General features: G+C 43.0%; 1 protein-coding gene across 1 annotated transcript in view; it reads left to right on the top strand.

The window, feature by feature from the left end:
* LOC137542331 (integrin alpha-IIb-like) overlaps nt 1–21954 on the top strand; it is a 157037-nt gene that overhangs the window by 108900 nt on the left and 26183 nt on the right. Inside the window, exons 21-26 of the mRNA XM_068264157.1 lie at nt 1271–1418; nt 6211–6297; nt 10092–10171; nt 12767–12847; nt 14109–14214; nt 18006–18155. Coding sequence (XP_068120258.1) covers nt 1271–1418; nt 6211–6297; nt 10092–10171; nt 12767–12847; nt 14109–14214; nt 18006–18155 — 652 coding nt within the window. The remainder of the gene's footprint in view (nt 1–1270; nt 1419–6210; nt 6298–10091; nt 10172–12766; nt 12848–14108; nt 14215–18005; nt 18156–21954) is intronic.

Below are 21954 nucleotides of genomic sequence, written 5' to 3'. Positions count from 1 at the left end.
TGACCTTTCAGAGGGTCCCAGTGAGAAGCTTTCATCTGGAGGAGGACATTGGAAGCCTCTGCGGGATCCACTAAAGCAGGGGTCCCCAACCTGGGGGCCGCGGCCCCCTTGGTGGTTCTTGGGCAGTTTTTCGGAGGGGCCGAGTGTATATACTACACTCACAATCGGGGGAAAAAAGGCAGGAGGGGGACTGCCGCCGCCACTAACCACGACCCCCAAATCCCCGCCCCCCTCCCCCGGGCCCCAGAGAAAAGTTTGGTCGGTATAGGGGGCCCCGGGCTCAAAAAGGTTGGGGACCCCTGCACTAAAGAATGTATCTTACTTTTTCCTGTTTTTAAGTCACAGGTTTACTTTAAGCATCCACTGTTTACAAATGATGGAAAATCCGGGAGGCTGAACTAGGAGATTTTACGTACCTAAAGATTTTAGGCCCTTATTTTCTTAAAAAGACTCTGTAACACAATTTTCAGCCGTATTTCTTCTATCCTAGAAGTTCCTATACCTTTTCTAATGTGGTCTGGATTACTGCAGCCTTTCCTAGTTGCACTGTCTCTGTAATATATCTAATCTTCTTTTCTTTGTCAAGCTTTGTCGACCCAGAGAGGAATGCACTGCCTCTGCTGTGATATGGAGAAGTTATGCACGCCCCTTCCACGCCCCCTGCAGGCTCTGTGTGTGTGTGCTTTGTTTATTAGTCACAGACAGGCCTCTGCTCCCATTTTCAGCTTGTCTGAGGGGGGAGGGAGCAGCCCATGCTGAGAAACCCTGACTGGAGTGCAGATAATTCTCTATGTAATAAAAACTTGTAGTATACTGTAACATGATATATGTACACAAACATCACTTCCTGGTTAGCGGACATGTTTTTTGCTTTTAAACACTGCCTAAAACTGGCGATTAAAAACCAGGATCACGGCGGGGAGCGGAGGAAACAGCAAAGAGGGATCCAGGAGATCACAGTGACTCGCTTGGTCCGGTTTTTATTGTACAAATCGGACAGTACAGATTCTCTTTATGTCAACCCACAACTCTACTAGTGCCAGAGCCTCAGTGGCCAACAGATGCTTTTGTAATAACTGTTGAGAAGTTGGAGAAGGTGCTTTGGCAAAGCAAGGAAAGATCTTAGTGCCGTAGTTGGTTGCTGTATTCATTAATAACATAATGTTTAGACCCAGGACTGCTAAATGTTTCCAGCTGCATATCATGTGTAAATCTTGTGAACATGCTGCCCAATGTCCCATAACTTTTTTTGCTTTTTTTCCCCCTTCAGGAGTGAAAATCCACTTATTATTGGAGTCGACAATCTTGTACAAGTCCATTTTGATGCTATAAATCGTGGAGAAGGGGCTTTTGAAACCGAGCTGCATGTTCTGCTCCCCGATGGGGCTCATTTCGTGCAGGTTTTAGAAACGGCTGAGGTTGGTATATATATAAAGAGTAGCCGATACATGTAGAGAGTCATAGTTAAAGGATACCTGAAGTGACATGATGAGATAGACATGTGTATGTACAGTGCCTAGCACACTAATACCTAGGCTGTGTTCCTTTTTTTCTTTCTCTGTCTGAAAGAGTTAAATATCAGGTATGTAAGTGGCTGACTCAGTCCTGACTCAGACAGGAAGTGACTGCAGTGTGACCCTCACTGATGAGAAATTCCCCTTTTTAGCTCTTTCTTGCTCTCAGAAGCCATTTTCTACTAGGAAAGTGTTTTATAGTTGGAATTTCTTATCAGTGAGGGTCAGACAGAGAAAGAAAAAAAGGAACACAGCCTAGGTATTAGTGTGCTAGGCACTCAGGAGAGGCAAGACCAACATTGCCTATTCTTTTTAGACTATTTCATATACATTGTGTGCCCCCAACATTTCTATAAGCTTTACACTTCTGTTGGGACTTGGGAGGTTGTAGTTTTTTGTGCTCCGCTAAAGGACTTTCAAGGAGTCCGACTAACCAGTTCCTGAATCGCATACCTGGAATACTGAGTGGGGACGGTCACTAATGAGGTTATGAGTATTTGCAGCCCACCCTGGTGAGTATAACCATATGTTAATTATTCTATCCAACTATCTAGTAAAACTGCACCACTGGGGTCCTGGTTTCTCTCTCTCTTTTTTTTTTTTTTTTTTTTTAAGGTTACCCGAAGTGACGTGACATGATGAGATAGACCTGTGTATGTTAAGTGCCTAGCACACACATAACTATGCTGTGTTCTTTTTTCTTTCTCTGTCTGAAATAGTTAAATATCAGGTATGTAAGTGGCTGACTCAGTCCTGACTCAGACAGGAAGTGACTACAGTGTGACCCTCACTGATAAGAAATTCCCCTTTTTACCTCTTTCTTGCTCTCAGAAGCCATTTCCTGCTAGAAAAGTGTTTTATAGTTGGAATTTCTTATCAGTGAGGGTCACACTGTAGTCACTTCCTGTCTGAGTCAGGACTGAGTCAGCCACTTTCATACCTGTTATTTAACTCTTTCAGGCAGAGAAAGAAAAAAAGGAACGCAGCATAGTTATTTGTGTGCTAGGCACTGTACATACCCATGTCTATCTCATCATGTCACATGTCACTTCAGGTGTCCTTTAAGGTTGTTAGTGAAACTTGAGTCTTTTTACATGGCTTTGTCATTAGCCAAAGTATATGATCCCTGCACTGCAAACTGCACTTATTAGGTGGGAACACACTTTGGCTCCTTATTATTATAGCAGAAGGAGCCCCAGACTGAGGGGGGAGGGCCCCAAATGATGTGTTACTTGGGGCCTCAAAAACCTTAGCAGCACTCCTGCTCAGCGATCAGGGCTGGATTTGTACTCTCTACAGCCCTGGGCCACTGCCACCAGCTGCCCCCTTCAGTATAGGTAGCGAGATGACCCCTCCCCCTTCCCTCTAGTATAGGTAGCCTGATGACCCCCCCAGTATAGGTAGCCAGATGACCCCTCCCCCCTTCCCTCTAGTATAGGTAGCCTGATGACCCCCCCAGTATAGGTAGCCAGATGACCCCTCCCCCCTTCCCTCTAGTATAGGTAGCCTGATGACCCCCCCAGTATAGGTAGCCAGATGACCCCTCCCCCCTTCCCTCTAGTATAGGTAGCCTGATGACCCCCCCAGTATAGGTAGCCAGATGACCCCTCCCCCCTTCCCTCTAGTATATGTAGCCAGATGACCCCTCCCCCCTTCCCTCTAGTATATGTAGCCAGATGACCCCTCCCCCCTTCCCTCTAGTATATGTAGCCAGATGACCCCTCCCCCCTTCCCTCTAGTATATGTAGCCAGATGACCCCTCCCCCCTTCCCTCTAGTATATGTAGCCAGATGACCCCTCCCCCCTTCCCTCTAGTATATGTAGCCAGATGACCCCTCCCCCCTTCCCTCTAGTATATGTAGCCGGATGACCCCTCCCCCCTTCCCCCCAGTATAGGTAGCCAGATCCCTCCTTTTCCCACCCCCGCTTTCAGTATAGGTAGTCAGCCAGTTCCTCTTCCTTTCCAAGTCCATAGCCGCCGGTTGCAATGCAAATGTGCACAGAGAGCAAGGTGGCCACTGGCAGCAGAGTACCGCGGTCAGGCGCTCACCTGATCTTCCTGCATTGCAGCATTTGCAAGCTTGCAAATGCTCCACCAGTTTCGCCTGCTGCTTTGGTGCCCTTGCTCCTGTGGTGCCCTAGGCCATGGGCCTAGGTGGCCTTGGCCTAAATCCGGCCCTGCTCCTGCTGGTGTGTGAAGGGCATTGTGCTTGTTGCCTGCAGGAAAGCACTAGAACAATAACAGTTGCTTACTTACTTCCTGCTTTGTATGAACGTTTGGAAATACAGATAGGTGATGAACAGAGGAATCTGAATTCTAGCTGTTGCTTTACACAAACCAGTGTAAAGGTGGCCAGTGGCCACACACGATACAATAAAATGACCAGATTTTACCGCAATTCGATAAATATCGGTTCTCCACAAAAAATCGTAAGCTTTTTTTCTTCATTCGACTGAAAAATCTGATTAGATATCCCGATTTTCTTTCAATTTTTATGGATCCGGAAAGCTGCACATTTTTCTTCAATTTTTCTAAAGATTGTATGGTGTGTGTTAGATTGTCAATTTCTTAATATACACATCCTAGCAATTTTCTCAGAGTTTCCATTCATTTTTATCATAATTGGGGAAAAATTGAACATAGGTGTTTGGTACATTGGTCATATTTTTGAATTGTTAAAATCAGTCAGAAAAATTGATTCCAATTCTTAAATTGAAGAGATATTTAATAAAAAATTCTATGGTGTGTGTGGCCACCTTTAGAGCTTTATCAGATTTTTATCGAAAAACGAAGAAATCGTTTTTTTATCGATCAAAAAAAAGTTTATTTTCAATTCCTTCTCTATTCGATCGCTTTGGTTGAATAAATGGGAAAATCAAATATATGATTGTACCGTGTATGGACACTCTAGTATAGATGTAAGAAAATCAGAATGTATGTCTTGGAACAGGCCACACATTGAAATGGGTAATAAAAAGATACGGTCATTTTAGAAATCAAACAAAATGTTTTGAAGTTATGGGTGTGATATAATGAAAAGAATATTCTCCATTAAATCGATGAACTTCAGTTGCACTACAGATACCACTACCAAGTTAGCTGCTCCCAGCCCCTCCTCCTGAGTTTCCTGTTTGCATGATAAGTAGTAGCAGATTTGCATATGATTTGTATCTGAATTGAATGCGAACTGTGCAGAAAATCTATTTAGGTGCTGCACACTGAGCTGATGGTCATTTCAGATGCAGCCTTAGTGGTATGCGCTGGCGTTCTCCTCGCTGTCCAACAAAAATGTAAGTTACACATTTTTTTTGCTTAGCTGCTCCCAAGGTTTTAAATTTAGGTTAGGTCACTTGCCCGGAGGTTTGCCTCACCGTGGCGCAAGTGTCTAGTATAATATACTTTGCATGCTAACCATATTGGAAGCTAACGTTCCTCCTAGTTTAACTACTTTGGCCTCTTGGACGTAGTAGCTACGCCCAGGAGGCCATGTGCGCGTCCGCGCGCTCCCGCGGCTGATCACGCGCATGCACGCGCGCTCCCGGCCGCGGTTCGTTAGCCTGGCAATCAGTGAATTGGGCTATGGTGCCCGATCACTGATTCCTCTCCCCTGCTGAAAAAGCGACAGCTTCTCTCGGAAGCTGTGCTTTTTCTGGCTGTAACGTCCCCCATATGTCGCTCTAAGCGTATGTTACGGTTAGAGTGACGTCATGTAAACAAACTCATGGTCGCCATCTTGTGGCCAAAGAGTAAAACTACAACTACAAGTGAAAAAAATAAAACTCATTAAGACACATTTACATTATAAAACTATGGCTTACATCCCACCCTCCCAAAAATACCCAAATAAAATGTTTAATACAAAAAAAAAAAAAAAAATTACAATAAAAAAAACAAACATGTAAATATTTACCTAAGGGTCTAAACTTTTTAAATATCAATGTAAAGATGAAATATTTCTAATTTTTTTTTATTTAAACTTGTAAATAGTGATAGATGCAAAACGGAAAAAATGCACCTTTATTTCCAAATAAAATATTGTCGCCATACATTGTGATAGGGACATAATTTTAATGGTGTAATAACCGGGGCATATGGGCAAATACAATACGTGAGTCTTAATTATGGAGGTATGTATTATTTTAAAACTATAATGGCTGTAAAACTGAGAAATAATGAATTTTTTCAGTTTTTTTCTTATTCTTCCTGTTAAAATGCATTTACAGTAAAGTGGCTCTTAGCAAAATGTACCCCCAAAGAAAGCCTAATTGGTGGCGGAAAAAACAAGATATAGATCAGTTCATTGTGATAAGTAGTGATAAAGTTATAGGCTAATGAATGAGAGGTGAAAATTGCTCGGATGCATAAAGTGATAACGACTGAAGGCTGAAGTGGTTAATAAATGTTAGCACTTGTCTTGGATGCAGGGCATGCATTTTTCAGTCTGGCAGAGGCGGTGTATGCCTATGCGATTAACCATTCAATTGCAGCATGTGTTTAGGGATGCGCAGCCTTTCCCCCCGTTTTTTCTTAGCACCACAGATACTGTCCAGCATTTGTTCTTTACAGTTGGAATTGTCATTTGCTATTTTCTTTTTTTTTTTTTTGGTACATTAAATATAATCCCAGTTATAAGGTTATTAAGATGACCATGGGCAGCTGTGCTTTTTATTTCTGATTCTTATTTTAAATTTCCAGGAGAAGATCTTGTGCAGTCCAAAGAAAGTGAATGACACCGAACTTGTGGTGTGTGAGCTGGGAAATCCCTTGAAGAATGGCACACATGTGAGTTGCAATATATAACTATTATTATTTAGTATTTATATAGCACAGACGTCTTCCGCAGCGCTTTACGGAGTATATATAGGCTCATCACTAACTGTCCCTCAGAGGAGCTCACAATCTAATCCCCACCATAGTCCTATGTCTATGTATGTATTGTGTAGTGTATGCATCATAGTTTAGGGCCAATTTTGGAGTTAGACAATTAACTTATCTGTATGTTTTAGGGATGTGGGAGGAAACCGGAGTGTCCGGAGGAAACCCACGCAGACACAGGGAGAACATACAAACTCCTTGCAGATAGTGCCCTGGCTGGGAATCAAACCAGGGACCCAGTGCTGCAAGGCGAGAGCGCTAACCACTATGCCACTGTGCTGCCCATATACTTGCTTATTAGCCGACCTGCGTATAAACCGAGGTACCCACTTTTCCCTTAGAAACCAGGAAAAAAAGTGATTGACTCGTACAAAAGCCCCCTCCCCAGTATAGCCCCTTACACAGTAGCCAGATGTGCCCTAAGGATAATACAGCTGTGTCTCAAGACACCACTAGATGGCGTCATAGATATGAGACACAGCGATTGCCACACAGGAAGAATCCCCGATCATTGCACCGCTGACATGCTGCTTGCACGCTCCGCTCCACAAGCCAGGGGATACAGGTAGTCTTGAGCAGCTCACTTTGCACACCATGTTGCAGGGGATGGGGGGAACGGACACAGCAGGGAGCCAGCTGGTAAGAGCAGGATCACTAGTGCACAATCCTCACACTGCTCTGCCAGTATCAAAAAACCTGCTCCACCATCTGTTCTGCTCCACTGACTCGCATATAAGCCGAGGGGATAACTTTTCAGCACATTTTTGTGCTGCAAAATTAGGCTTATACGTGAGTAAATAAGGTAGTCCCAGTAAATTAAATTAAGGCCCTACCACATACCAGAGAAGGCAATAGCTTTGGCTTCCAATGATAGTTTTTCTGTTAAGCCCAAAGGGATGAAAAGGTTAGAGAAGGTGGGAGCTGTGCCCCTTGACACCTACCAGACCCCAGGCAACTGCCTAGGTTGCCTTGTGGATGATCCTGCTCTGCTAAGTACCAAGTGTTAAAGGATATCCGAATTGACGTATAACACGATGAGATAGACATGTGTATGTACAGTGCCTAGCACACAAAGAACTATGCTGTGTTCCTTTTTTTCTTTCTCTGCCTGAAAGAGTTAAATATCGGGTATGCAAGTGGCTGACTCAGTCCTGACTCAGACAGGAAGTGACTACAGTGAGACCCTCACTGATAATAAATTCCAACTATAAAACACTTTCCTAGCAGAAAATGGCTTCTGAGAGCAGGGAAGAGATAAAAGGTCAATCGTTCATAGATTTTAGCTCTGGGATACTTCAATGAATGTGTCATTGAGAAAAAACAATAAAACAGTTAAAACTTAAAAAGTAGATTTAAACATAAAATAAAACTGTGGGATATCTTAAAACGTCATTTTTAGGAGAAGGAAGATAAATACAATTGTTTATTTCATTAGTTTATTTTCGCTTCGGGTGTCCTTTAACAATACTAGTTGCATAATACACACTAGTGATGGAGGTGGCCCGTAACCAGATGATGATCAAAGAATCTTTAGAACAGGCACTCACTGGCCTCAATTCACTAAGCTTTATCAAACACTTTACCGAACATTTGACACTGTTCCATGTTTACATTTTTTAGGAATTCTGGGTAGATTCTAACTAGAGTTGTACACAAGACGGAATCTCCACCAATCCCCACCTGTCGTCTTTACACTTTTGGATTCATCCTCGTCCGCCAAGGATGAGAAGAGATGATGCAAAATGAGGACAGGAAGGGATGGGTGAAGATTTTGTCCTCTTGTAAACATCTAGCCCTAACCAGCAGGTGCTGTATAGAGGTGCTTAGCAAGATGTAGATGGCTTTATCTAGTCTCTGCTTCTTTATAGCTTTACAGTAAAGAAATTGGCTTTTGTTTTCTATACTTGTATACTGAATAAAATAAACACTACAGAACGAGGATATTCGTGACATCCCTAAAAATGTCCATCTGCTGTTCATTTATGTGTTTATACTGCACTAGCTGTGCTGTTCTTGCTCTGTCTTATGGCTTACAGCTTACAAATGGACTGCAAAGATCCCGACCGGTTTGGACATTGCACTGAAATAATGTGTGTTTAAAGAGACACTGAAGCGACAAAAAAAATGATGATATTATGATTTGTATGTGTAGTACAGCTAAGAAATAAAACATTAAGATCAGATACATCAGTGTAATTGTTTCCAGTACAGGAAGAGTTAAGCAGTCCATACACTGGCTCGATTCCCGGCCGTTTCGACAGCAGATTCGATCCTGGGATCAAATCTGCTGCCAATCGTTCGCGGTAAACGCAGCCGCCGATCCGATTTCCTCCCGAAATCGGATCGGTCCGTCGATCGCGCCGTGCGGGAAATTACCCTCGATCGCCCGCGGGTAAAGTGCGCGTCGCTAGCGGCGGCCGATCCGATCAAGTATACATTACCTGAGGCTGGCTCCCGGGCGTCTTCTCCACGCTGCACGGCTCTGTTCCGGCTCCATCCATCCCGGCGCTTCCTGTGTCACTGCAGTGACCAGGAAGTTCAAATAGAGGGCACTCTATTTGAACTTCCTGGTCACGGAGTAACACAGGAAGCGCCGTAATGGAGCCGGAACAGAGCCGTGCAATGCGGAGAAGATGCCCGGGGGCCAGCATCAGGTAATGTATACGGGGGGGACAGGCGGCAGGAGCAGCTCAGCAGATGGTGAATCGGTTTCAGGCTGAAATCGATTCACAATCTGTTTGCAGTAAAGGCAGCCATACGATCCCTCTCTGATCAGATTCGATCAGATAGGGATCTGTCAGCTGGTCGATCTAATGGCACATCGACCAGTGTATGGCCACCTTTAAGAAACTCCAGTTGTTATCTCTATGCAAACAAGCCATTAAGCTCTACGACTTTCAAAGTCGTGGAGAGGGCTGTGATCTGACTTTTATTATCTCAACTGTTATTGAACTATTTACTTTTCCTCTGCCAGAGGAGAGGTCATTAGTTCACAGACTGCTCTGAAAGAATCATTTTGAATGCAGAGTGTTGTGTAATGTGCACATATTATAGAATGATGCAATGTTAGAAAAAACACTATATACCTGAAAATAAAAATATGAGAATATTTTCTTTGCTGCTAATCTTCTAGTAATTATTCATAGTACACAACCAATTCACTATATCATATATTTTTTTCGCTTTAGTGTCTCTTTAAAGATGATTTAAAGTGGTATAAAACCCTGACATAATATTCAATAAAAACATGTTTTCCTACTTTTTATATGCCATACGGTCATCATATTTGCTTTTGTGCGCAAGTATTATTATTCATTTAGAAATTTCAAGTTCCCAAAGTACAGCTTTTTTTGCTCTGAGAGCTGCCTTTGCATTTTATTCATAACTGATTTAAATTTTTAGCAGAAATGCTTTCTGATTGTCTGTGTTCAGGAGAGTCTGCACAGTCAGAGAATGTGTCACATTCCTCACTTGATACAATTAAGTAAACACAAGATAACATTCTTTCCAGTTTGGATGGGTCCAGATTTCTCTGCAGGGAACTTGTAAGTCCTGTGTTTAACTAATTGAATGCTATTCTCGTAAAAAAAATGGAGGTAGTATATAATATGCTGTAAATAATCTTTTAGAGCAAAGAAGAAATGCTGGGTTTCATTCCGCTTTAACAAAATGTTTCCCGCCTTTTGTTTGTGATCTTGTAGATCCATGGAGGACTGCAGCTGAGCATCAGTAACCTGGAAGACAGTGATGGTAATCTCTCTTTCCCAATGGAAATCAAAAGGTGAGATCTCCAATGTGATTGTGTCTAGACTATCTGGGGATTGCTTACAATGTTCTACTCCAGTCTGCATGGTGATGTAATAAGCAACAGGGAAAATAGATAGCACTTTCACCTTGCAGTACTAGATGTGGGTGGTGAAGTGGGTAGCATGCTTGCCATGCGGTGCTAGATGTAGTGGATGGCACAGTAGTGTAGTGGACAGCATGCTTATTATGCAGCAGTAGATGTAGTGGGTGGTGTAGTGGTGTACTGGGTAGCATGCTGCTTGCTATCCAGCGGTAGATGTAGTGGGTGGTGTAGTGGGTAGCATGCTTGCCATGCGGTGCAAGATGTAGTGGATGGCACAGTAGTGTAGTGGACAGCATGCTTATTATGCAGCATTAGATGTAGTGGGTGGTGTAGTGGTGTAGTGGGTAGCATGCTGCTTGCTATCCAGCGGTAGATGTAGTGGGTGGTGTAGTGGGTAGCATGCTTGCCATGCGGTGCAAGATGTAGTGGATGGCACAGTAGTGTAGTGGACAGCATGCTTATTATGCAGCATTAGATGTAGTGGGTGGTGTAGTGGTGTAGTGGGTAGCATGCTGCTTGCTATTCAGCGGTAGATGTAGTGGGTGGTGTAGTGGGTAGCATGCTTGCCATGCGGTGCTAGATGTAGTGGATGGCACAGTGGTGTAGTGGATAGCATGCTTACTATGCAGCAGTAGATGTAGTGGGTGGCACAGTGGTGTAGTGGATAGCATGCTGCTTACTATCCAGTAGGGATGCTCATTCGGATTCCGCGGAAATGCAATTTCCGAAAATGCGGAAATCGGTAATGCAAGTGCGTTAGGCGGATTTCCGCCCGAAATCGCGGAAATTTCCGCTGGAAATCGCGGAAATTCCACCCGACTTTAACATTGATTTTCTCAAAAACTATAAGGCGATTTCCGGCGGAAATTCCGCATTGGAATGCGGAAATTGGTAGTGGAAAGTGGAATCGGTATTTGGCAATGGCGGAATGTGGAATTACTGCGGAATCAGAAATTGGCATTTCCGACCATCCCTACTATCCAGCGGTAAATGTAGTGGACAGCCTTCTCACCAGGGATGCTCATCCGGATTCCTTTTTTACGCTATCCGATTTGGATTCGGATTCCGGATTTTTTAAAAATCCGGATAGCTATCTGTGGATATTTGGCCGCAATACTGTAACTAAGGAGATGACGTCCTGGAGCCAATCAGAGGGCTCCCAGCAGAAGCCCTAGCAACCAATCACAGAGGGGAACCCTGGCCAGCCCCACCTGACCTCATTGAGCCAATCAGAGGGCTCCTAGCCTAAACCCTGGCACCCAATCACAGAAAGGAACCATGGCCATCCCCCCTGTATAATAAGGAGGGCTACCATGATGAGATATATCGTCTTAGCTTGCTGAATGCTCACTGAGAGACATGCTCCAGTGCTGGGGGCCTAGCAAGGGCTGTACACAGTGATAAACCTAAAGCTATTCAGTGAATAACCCCTTCACTATCACTACACTATTGTTAAATCGTTAATTAGCTTGATTGATGTCATTGTATGACAGTCAGAGTGTGTGCTCCAGTGCTGGTGGCCTAGCAGTGATAAAGCTGTTAAGTGATTAACCCCTTCACTATCACTACAATATTGTTAAAGGGAACCTAAACTGAGAAGGATATGGATTTTTCCTTTTAAAATAATACCAGTTGCCTGACTCTCCTGCTGATCCTGTGTCTCTAATACTTTTAGCCACAGCCCCTCAACAAGCATGCAGATCAGGTGCTCTAAATTAAGTCAGACTGGATTAGCTGCATGCTTGTTTCAGGTCTGTGATTCAGCAACTACTACAGGCAAGAGATCAGCAGGACTGTCAGGCAACTGGTATTTTTTTAAAAGGAAACATCCATATACCTCTCAGTTTAGGTTTCCTTTAAATCATTAATTAGCTTGATGTCATTTGTGTGACAACCAGAGTGTGTGCTGCAGGCAGCTGCTATCTGTCTGTGTGTGTGCTGTGCACAGACCTGGCCAGCTATTAGCCTTAGGTATAGGTTAGGTTAGGGATTAGGGGATAGTATTACTGTGTTATTGTGTAGTTAGTACTGTAGTACTGCAGTCAGTGCTAGTAGTTGTTAGAGTAGTAGTACTACTGTGTTAGCTTTCTACAGAACTGCTGTGCTGTGAGCAGTGCCAGCGTGACAGTTAGTGTGCACTAGTGTCTTCTCCTCTGCTGTCTGACTGTCACTCGGCTGAACACGGATATCTGAACGATCGGATTCGGATATCTGATCCGGATATCTGGGTATCCGGATCAATTCGGATTTTGAAAAGGGGTACCCGAGCACCCCTGCTTATCACCATTCCAGAGTGTAACCGGTTTGTAAGTAAGGGACCGCCTGAAAATCTTTACCTTCTACTAAATGCATGACTTTCTGGGTAAACAAATTACTAAGCCTGAAGAAATAATTCTTTGCATTGGATTATTCAGATCTAATAATGATTAACTTTAATATATTGAAACATTGTGATAAAATTGTCTTTAGGATTTTTTTTTCTAAACTAAATTAGTTGATGACTTTGTGTTCAATTTTTTTCTTTAGTCGAAACAGCCTCAACGGAAGTAGTCCTGCATTGCAGGTGCATTTCAGAGTAACTGCTAAAGTGTTAGTAGTCCTCCTGGGGTAAGTGTAGTAAAACTATACATTTTCTTACTGTGTCTTTCCAGAGCTAGCAATGTTTACAGATTTTAACTAACAGCATCTCCCATGGCAACTAGAAAAAAGTTTTCACAAGCCAGTTAAGTTACTAACAAGGGAATTCTGATTTTGCCTTAAAGGGCCAAAATGTAAAATACGTACCGCTACATATAATATGTATGTTTTTCCCCAGAGTAAAATGCACTGCAAATGAAGTTTTTCCTATGTTGCTGTCGCTTACAGTAAGTATTAGTCTAACTGCTTTGACAGGTTTTGGACTAGCCCATCTCCTTATCCGGGATTCTCAGGAATTCCTTTCTTTTCAATCATTCTCCCTAGACAAAAGTGTCACAATCCACCTGCCAATAGATTGTGCATGCGAATAGGTAGGCTGGATGGTATCATTGAGCAGGCCCTGCCCAGGCAGTGCTTTTGAAAAGAACAAAGTTAACTTTGAGAATTTCCCATGAGGAGTTTGACTAGTCCAAAACCTACCAGAGCTGTCAGATTTAATAATGCATACTGTGACAAAGACATGGAAAGCAAAACTCAGAAGCTCTCTTAAAGTGGTAAAAAAACCCTGACATAATATTCAATAAAAACATATTTTCCTACTTTTTATATGCCATATGGCTATCATATTTGCATTTGTGCATAAGTATTCTTATTCATTTAGAAATTACAAGTTCCCAAAAGTACAGTTTTTTGCTTTAAGACTTTGCATTTTATCCATAACTGGTTTTATTCATTATGTATTGAAGGCAGAAATGCTTTCAGTGTCTGTCTGTGTCCAGCAGCTTCTGCACAGTCAGAGAATGTGTCACATTCCTCACTTGATACAATTAAGTAAACACAAGATAACATTATCTGAAGTTCGGATGCGTCCAGATTTCTCTGCACTGAACATTAAAGTCCTGTGTGTAACCCTTTGAAAGCTGTTCTAGTAAAAAAAAAAGTTGGTGGTATATAATATGCTGTAAATAATTCTTTAGAGCAAATACAAAATGCTGGGTTTCATTCCGATTTGAGGTTTATCATTCGCATTTGATAATGCGATCCAACTTGACATAATGTAATTATTATTATTATTATGATGTAGTGACTGGATGTAGTGACTGATAAGCCTTCAGGAAAAAAAATAGTTTGTTCTTAGGACAGTATGGAGGATCTAGTAAAGCAGGACATTTTGACTACAGTTCCGTTTTATTCCAGGACTCAGTAGTTACAGTTTTTTCACCTCCCCCAGGAACTCTCACCCTTCTGAAGTGGTACTTCCCTTACCAAACTGGAACCCGAATGAAGAATCCAATAAGCCTCTGGACAGAGGGGAGAAAGTGACACATGTTTATGAGGTAAATGACGGGTTTTCTATGTTTTACCAGCAAAACCAGGCTGAAACAATCTTCTACGGTTCTTCTCATAGTACAGCTGACCAATCATATAGCCCCATTTCCCTAATGTCAACTTGAGACTCTACAGTGGCAAAAACAATATGTTACTGGGCTAAACTGAGTTTGAAAATGCTAGAGTACTTAAAGCGGATCCAAGATGAAAAACTAACTATAACAAATAACTTGTCTATATATCTTATCTAAAGTTTAGATAGTTTGCACAGCATATCTAGCTGCAAACAGCTTTAAAAGTTTATGATTATTTATTCCTGTGATACAATGAGGGCAGCCATGTTCTGTTTGTCACATTGTCACAGGCTGAGGGCTGGAGATGCTATCAGCTTGCCTGTGTGTACATTCAGTCCCATCTCCTCCTCCCCTCTGCCTCTGAAATCTCTGGCTAGTAACCCCCTCCTCCTTCTGCCCAGATTGAGCTCCCATAAGCCCTTGCTACAGTGCCAAGGCACAAAAGGAGCTGTGGGCGAGGCTTGTTTAGTTTATAGGGAATTAGAGTATTAAAACAAAACAAAAAAGTATTTGGCTTGAGGAATTCCCTATAAACTATATGAAAGGAACATAACTATGCAATGAGTAAAAGTTTATCTCGGATCCACTTTAAAGAAGAATTACCGTAAAGAACGTCAATTTCCATGGTTGACATTGTCCTATGACTAGGCCTACCTGTATGCTGATTGCATCTTTCTATTTCAGAGACAGTAAAACAATAAGCTTTTTCAAAGCAGATAGCGACTCAGACTATACTGAACAGTAATACGTGAAAAAAATCTTCTAACCTGCTAATTAGCTTAATTACAGAGGGAGAACTTGGCAGATTTGTTAAATTGGGTGCATATCTATCAGTTACTGTGGGCTCGACCATAGAGACCACAATGAATACTTGTGGCTATGGAGCACCGATAGCATCATTTGGGCACCATTGACTGACTATTCTTTAGCCAACGTTCTGTTATGCAATAGGTAGTGCTCATCTACAGTGTAGCCAAGTGTCGACTAATCAGCTACGTGGCACTAGGTCTTTTATATAGCCCAGCTCTGTGGCTTATGTGACTAAAGTAGTGGCTTATGTGGCTAATATTACGGAAAGTAGTGCGCAAAATCGCCATCGATTTTCGCATGGTCGCGCACAGTTACTGTCAGCCCTGGGTAGAATAACAAATACCTTTCTTTTGCTCTTCTTCTGAGAGCATTGCAGAGAGTACAGTGACCTTCCCCCACATCCTGTTCAGGTCAGGAAGGAATTTAACAAGTGGCTAGACCCCCTGGGGAGCAGCCATTTGGTCCCTCAGCTCATCTCCACCAAACCAGCTCAAACTGGTTGAGATTCAAATTTCCCTCCAAGCTCATAGCTTCACACAATGGGAACATTTACTTTATTAATAATTCAAAATAGGTTTGGCACAGCAAGACCAAAATTACATTTTCTGATATCTAGGAAACAGTTCTATCGTTCACCTAAAGTGCACGTTTCTAGCTATCAGGAATCCATAGAGAAACCACTTTATCCGGCCTGCGTAGAGCGAATGCGACAGACTAGGCATGTATAGCCTTGTTTAATAGAGGGTCGCGAGCCGTTTACGAATATAGTCTCGGATTTGCGATACGCTAATCTGGGGTGGAATTACACAAATTATTAATAATCGGTACATTCCTTGCTCTGAGTCTGTGGGTGGCAACCTGCCTGCCAGGAGGTAACCCTGCCTTAAACACACCTACTTTCCAGGTAGTGACCGCCCCAAAACTGAGGTCAGTAAAAAGTGTTTGCGAGGAACTCCGCCTGAGTTCTTCAATTTCCATCGACCAGGGAGGTCCAGACATGTGCTCAAGGAGAACCGGGCGCATGTTGTGTACAAAGGACTTTTAACCTGAATGCCTACCTTTAAACTGGACTATTTTTCTTCATGCTTCAAATGGACTGCTCAGCTAACTAAGTAAGAACTTTCTGATTTTATTCCTTTTATTTTTACGCTCTGTGTTTATGTGTTAATAGGTGTATATAACTGTATGTAATGCATTTTTGTTATTAAACGTTTTAAAAATCGTTTAGCGGTTATGACCTGTTGCTGAACATACACAATTGTACCTATTCTCCTGAAATCGCTACCCTGTGTTTAATAGAAGTATACCTTTATAACCCGTATGCGAGAACCCGGCCCAGACATAACGATCTGACCCAGATTCTTGCATACTGCTAAGGGTTAATAGAGCGTTCTCTAAGTCCTAGTATAAGTACAGTAGCGGGCTGTGTAACTCGCTTGGTGGCAGATCTTTGAATTGTATGTGTGGGGTGAATCGGTTGGTATCAGAACGCTCCCTTCGCGAGTCAGTTCATCAAACTGCGAACGCGGGTTACCCTTCGTGATGAACAAATGACCGTGTGAGAGGATTTCTGACGCTGATCGATTTACCTCATCCGCAGACCGGCCTAGCGGTCTGTGACAGCTTAGTGTTGGGGGGATAGGACCAGAGGTCAGCTATAATATAGCGAACCTTCATGCGATAGTGTTGGGCAGGGCCAGGGTGAGGCGAGAGAGGCTCCAGTCTCAGGGCGCAGTGTAGGAGGGGGCACAGGGCGGGTCAGAGGTGAGAAAGGCTCCAGCCTCAGGGCGCAGTGTAGGAGGGGGCACAGGGCGGGTCAGAGGTGAGAAAGGCTCCAGCCTCAGGGCGCAGTGTAGGAGGGGGCGCAGGGCGGGGCAGAGGTGAGAGAGGCTCCAGCCTTAGGGCGCAGTGTAGGAGGGGGCGCAGGGCAGGTCAGAGGTGAGAAAGGCTCCAGCCTCAGGGCGCAGTGTAGAAGGGGGCGCAGGGCGGGGCAGAGGTGAGAGAGGCTCCAGCCTTAGGGCGCAGTGTAGGAGGGGGCGCAGGGCGGGTCAGAGGTGAGAAAGGCTCCAGCCTCAGGGCGCAGTGTAGGAGGGGGCGCAGGGCGGGGCAGAGGTGAGAGAGGCTCCAGCCTTAGGGCGCAGTGTAGGAGGGGGCATACAACTCAGCTATCATTCTCCTATTGTGTTTGAAGCAGAGAGAAATTATTAAAGGGGGTACATGGCAGTGACTGCAAGCCAGATAACTAGAGATTAAGGTGTTTAGGCCCTGGGGTGCCTCTTAGTCTAATAGCAATGAGTGTGTGACGGCTGGGGTGGGAGGGATGGAGGGGCGCACTTTGGTGTCTCAGCCTTTGGTGCTGGAGGACCTTGTCCCAGCTCTGGTGTTGGGGATAGGGCAGGGGGATGATAAAAGCAACAGTTTAAGGAGGACTTTGCTTTGGGAGGGAGGTTAGTGTTCGCTATATGGATAGGGGTAATGATGGGGAAGGAGGCTAGTGTCAAGCATTCAGATATGGATTTGCTTTGGGAGGGAGTTATTGTTAGGCAAGCAGATAGTATAAAATCTGTAATAAAACATTACCAATATTCTAATAATCAGCAACATCTGACCTTTAAGTCAACAACCACCTTTACTGTACGTCCTTAAACTTGGGGCTTCCAATCACTGACCGATTAACACTGCTGCTATTGCACTGAATCTGCTTTTGGAAGCTATGATTTGTGAGTCCCGACTTCTGCCTCCTGGGATGGGCAATTTCATCAAAACCACTGAAGTCAAAAGGTCAGACTGCTGCTGTTTTTTTTTTTTAGAATAACGTCAACCATGACAGTTGAGGTATTCTACAAAAAGCAAAAAAAAAATAAAAACGGTATATTTTTTTAACTTTATATCTCTTTTCCACTTTGGACTCCTAGCTGCACAATGCTGGGCCAGGCACTGTAGACCTCAAGCTGGTGGTTCAGAGTCCTGATAGCTACGAGGGTGAATTCTTCCTGTATCCGCTACAGCTGAGAACAGATGAGGACCTGCTGTGCAGCAACAACTCCATCCTCAATGTTCTGCAGGTGAGGAGGACAACTTCCATAACATGAATAGCAGGTTGCACCATTGTAGCTTGATTCTGTTGTAAGCAGGAGGACCTGTTGTAATGTACCAAACAATTTATGCTTCTGTATAATTAAAGAAATTGAATGGCTGGTTGCTTTTTTTTTCCAATGCAAATGTCCAAGCCAGAGTTGCTCTAAACTTTTTTTGGGAAAACTGAAAATGCGTGGGCTTTGCACTAATCCATCCTTTGCATACCAAAGGCTCGTATGAAGGGACTGTAGCAGTCTTTCACTGTTTTTTTGTTATCTAAAGTTGGACATAGACTATACATCTGTGTGATCAGCACCACGATCAACAACAACCATTATTGCCAGGGGCGTAACAATAGACCTTGAAAGGGATGCCTCCGCAGGGGGGCCCAGAAGCCACAGGGGGCCCATGGGGGAAAAAGTTTGAGAGACTGACAGCTAAGGGCATGGAGCGAAAAAAACGTATTCTGCTCTCGCACCATTGTTATATTAAATGCATGTGTCCACAACACAGATAAGGAATCATACACACTCTGGAATTTGTACACTGTCCCTGCTCCCTAGGGTTCGTAAAATACATCTGTCTCTCACTGTTGCAAAGTTCTGATGACTGCATGTACAACCTAACAATCAAAGGAGTCACATTTTGAAAAAAGTTGTAGACTTTCCCTGTTCAGCAATCACTCTGAAAGGATTCCTAGATTCTTATCACACAGGCTAAGGACCTTATGGCTCTGATTACTTTTACAACACAGTGGAGAGGAGATTGATGTCTGACTGTTGCTGCTTCATTGAGAGCTTGTTGTGTCACATGAAGTCCAAGATCCTGTAATAAGAGTATCAATCAGTGACATTCTGAATGTTTTGCCAAAGTTACAGTGAATACTATATGTTATGTTCAGCATGTCATTGTTGTTCCTCCATATAGCATGTGCTCTCATGTAGTAAATAATAAGTCTGTGTGTGTATGAATGTACTGGGAGCAGAGCTGCAACCAGGGACTTGTCGGCTGCAAGGGGCTGAAGGAAGTCCCGGGTATGTAGATCTGGAGGGAAGGATCTAGGTGTTTTTATCTGCAAACACATTGGTCCTCAGTTTTCCTGTGCAGAAAGGGAGGGGGGTGGGGGCCCAGTGATATCTAGTTATGCCCCTGATTATTGCTGTTCTGTATTTTGATCGTAATGTTGAAACACAAAAAAGCCTTACAGTTTCTGCCAAAATAGATGTTCTCGTCTAATCGAATCTCTAACTGGGCAAAAAATTGTATAGTTTATCACTTGCTTAAAGCGGTATAAAACCCTAACCTAATATTCAATAAAAACATGTTTTCCTACTTTTTATAGGCCATACGGTTATCATATTTGCATTTGTGCATAAGTATTATTATTCATTTAGAAATAATACGTTCCCAAAGTACACTTTTTTTTTCTCTGAGAGCTGACTTTGCATTTTATTTATAACTGCTTTATTCATCTTCTAATGCAAGCAGAAATGCTTTCTGATTGTCTGACTGTGTTCAGGAGACCCGGCAGTGTCAGAGAAGTGTTTGTTTACATTTCTTACTTGATACAATTAAACACAAGATAACATTATCTACAACTTCAGATGCGTCCAGCTTTGCTGGCAGGGAAGCTTCTAAGTCTTGTGTGTAACCCTTTGAATGCTGTTCTAGTAAAAAAAAAATAATTGCTGGTTGTATATAATATGCTGTAAATAATCTATTACAGCAAAGAAGAAATGCTGGGTTTCATTCCGCTTCAAGACTGCATAAAAATATAAGAAATCTTTTTTGTGTTTTTTGTGTGAAATAAATTTAATTTGAGAATGTAAGCTTAGACTTCCTCCTTAGGTAAGCCATTACTTACCTTCATGCCCTTTAATTGATTAAGTTGAATACACTTTACATTGGGCGCCTCCTACCCAATTGTCTACAGTTGTGTTTCCCTCTTTGATGGGATGAGACATCTGTGTCAGTTATTTTAGAGAGTAATCAGCCCCTCCCCCCCAAGAGTCCATTCAGCTACCCAAGTGTGAGGCGGGCGGTCCACACACGCGCTGAAGGTGGTTGCCACTGGCAACCATGGTTTTGTGAGCACCTCTTTATTGTATATTACTTCTCTTACACAGTTTCAAGAACTACTACACTATATTATTATTATTATTATGTATTTATATAGCACCGACATCTTCCGCAGCGCTGTACATAGTATATAGTCTAGTCACTAACTGTCCCTCAAAGGAACTCACAATCTAATCCCTACCAGAGTCCTATCTATATGTATGTATCATGTAGTGTATGTATTGTAGTCTAGGGTTAATTTTAGGGGGAGGGGGCAATTAACATATCTGTATGTTTTTGTGATGTGGGAGGAAACCAGAGTGCCCGGAGGAAACCCACACGGACACGGAGAACATACCAACTCCTTGCAGATGTTGACCTGGCTGGGATTTGAACCAGGGACCCTGTAAGGCAAGAGCGCCAACCACTACACCACTGCGCTGCTCTATATTGGACTCCTGTCCTCCTCCTCCTATGTCTTTTTTTTGCATTACGGTCACTTGATCCATACTCTATATTGGACAACAAGTTTTGCCTTCTGAGCAACAGCAGTGAACACTGTATTTTTATCTTTGAAAAGTCCATGAACAGTAAGATTCGTAAAGCCCAGAGAAGTGGAGTGCATTCAAGCTTTGGAGGAACTTGCCTCCTCCTGGCAGTAGCTAATACAGAAGCCAGTCCACACAATCCTTAATGACCAATGTTGTTTTTTGTAAGTGTTGTAAAGGACACACACAGGTCCTCTTCATCAGTGTTACAACATAAGTTTTTTTTATCTTTGAACGCAGGCGATAAATCTTGTGAGGGCTTTTGTGCGCAAATTAAAGTGTTGTGCTTGGACTTTACATTGTTAAGCAGGATGGCAGTCTCCAGTGTGCTGACCGAGACTGGGGTGGATTGAAGGGGGAGAATTAATTTTGTTAAATAGATGACATTACTTTGAGGCAAAAGCAAGTTGGATAATTATATTCATAATGAGTTGGGATTGTAGGTTATTGAAGTTCAATGATGGTAGCTGTATAGGTGCCCTTGTAGCATCCACTATATATGTGGTTCTCCATTTACTCGACGAATCAGTGGTTTCTTTTTAAAGAGAAACTTCAGCCTAAACAAACATACTGTCATTAAGTTACATTAGTTATGTTAATTAAAATTGATAGGTAATATAATCTCTTACCCACCCTATTTTAAAAGAACAGGCAAAGGTTTGTGATTTCATGAGGGCAGCCATCTTTTTGGTTGAAAGGAGGTGACAGGGAGCATGAGACACAGTTCCAACTGTCCTGTATCCTGATCACCCCTCCCAGTTGCTAGGCAACATGAAAAACAACATAAGGAATCCAGTTATGCTTTGCACAGCATCAGGGAAAAAAAAGCCCGAGCAGTTTTCTTTGATGGGTGGAGCTTAGCTAAAAATGCAGCTAAAAATGATGCTTTGGTAAGAAAAACAAAGTTCTGATTCAGTTGATTATACTGTAATCTCAGTTCTGATTTCAGTGCTGCTGAGTAGATTTTTAGTCCGGAGGTTCACTTTAAGGTTCACTGTCAGGAGTAATCTCCTTCTTGAGATCTTCAGGGCCCTTTGACACTGTTGCGGTGCGTCACGGCAATTTACCCCACTGGTACCACAGGGCAATGAAAGTCTATGGGTGCTTTCATATTACCTGCGGTGCAGTGCTCCGGGAGTGCTAAATCTGATGTGCATCCAAAACTATGTTACCGCGCATA

The sequence above is a fragment of the Hyperolius riggenbachi genome, chromosome 12 (assembly GCF_040937935.1).
Source record: "Hyperolius riggenbachi isolate aHypRig1 chromosome 12, aHypRig1.pri, whole genome shotgun sequence".
Taxonomy (NCBI): domain Eukaryota; kingdom Metazoa; phylum Chordata; class Amphibia; order Anura; family Hyperoliidae; genus Hyperolius; species Hyperolius riggenbachi.
The sequence above is the reverse complement of the archived record's forward strand: the minus strand, read 5'-3'. Positions and strand labels throughout refer to the sequence as shown.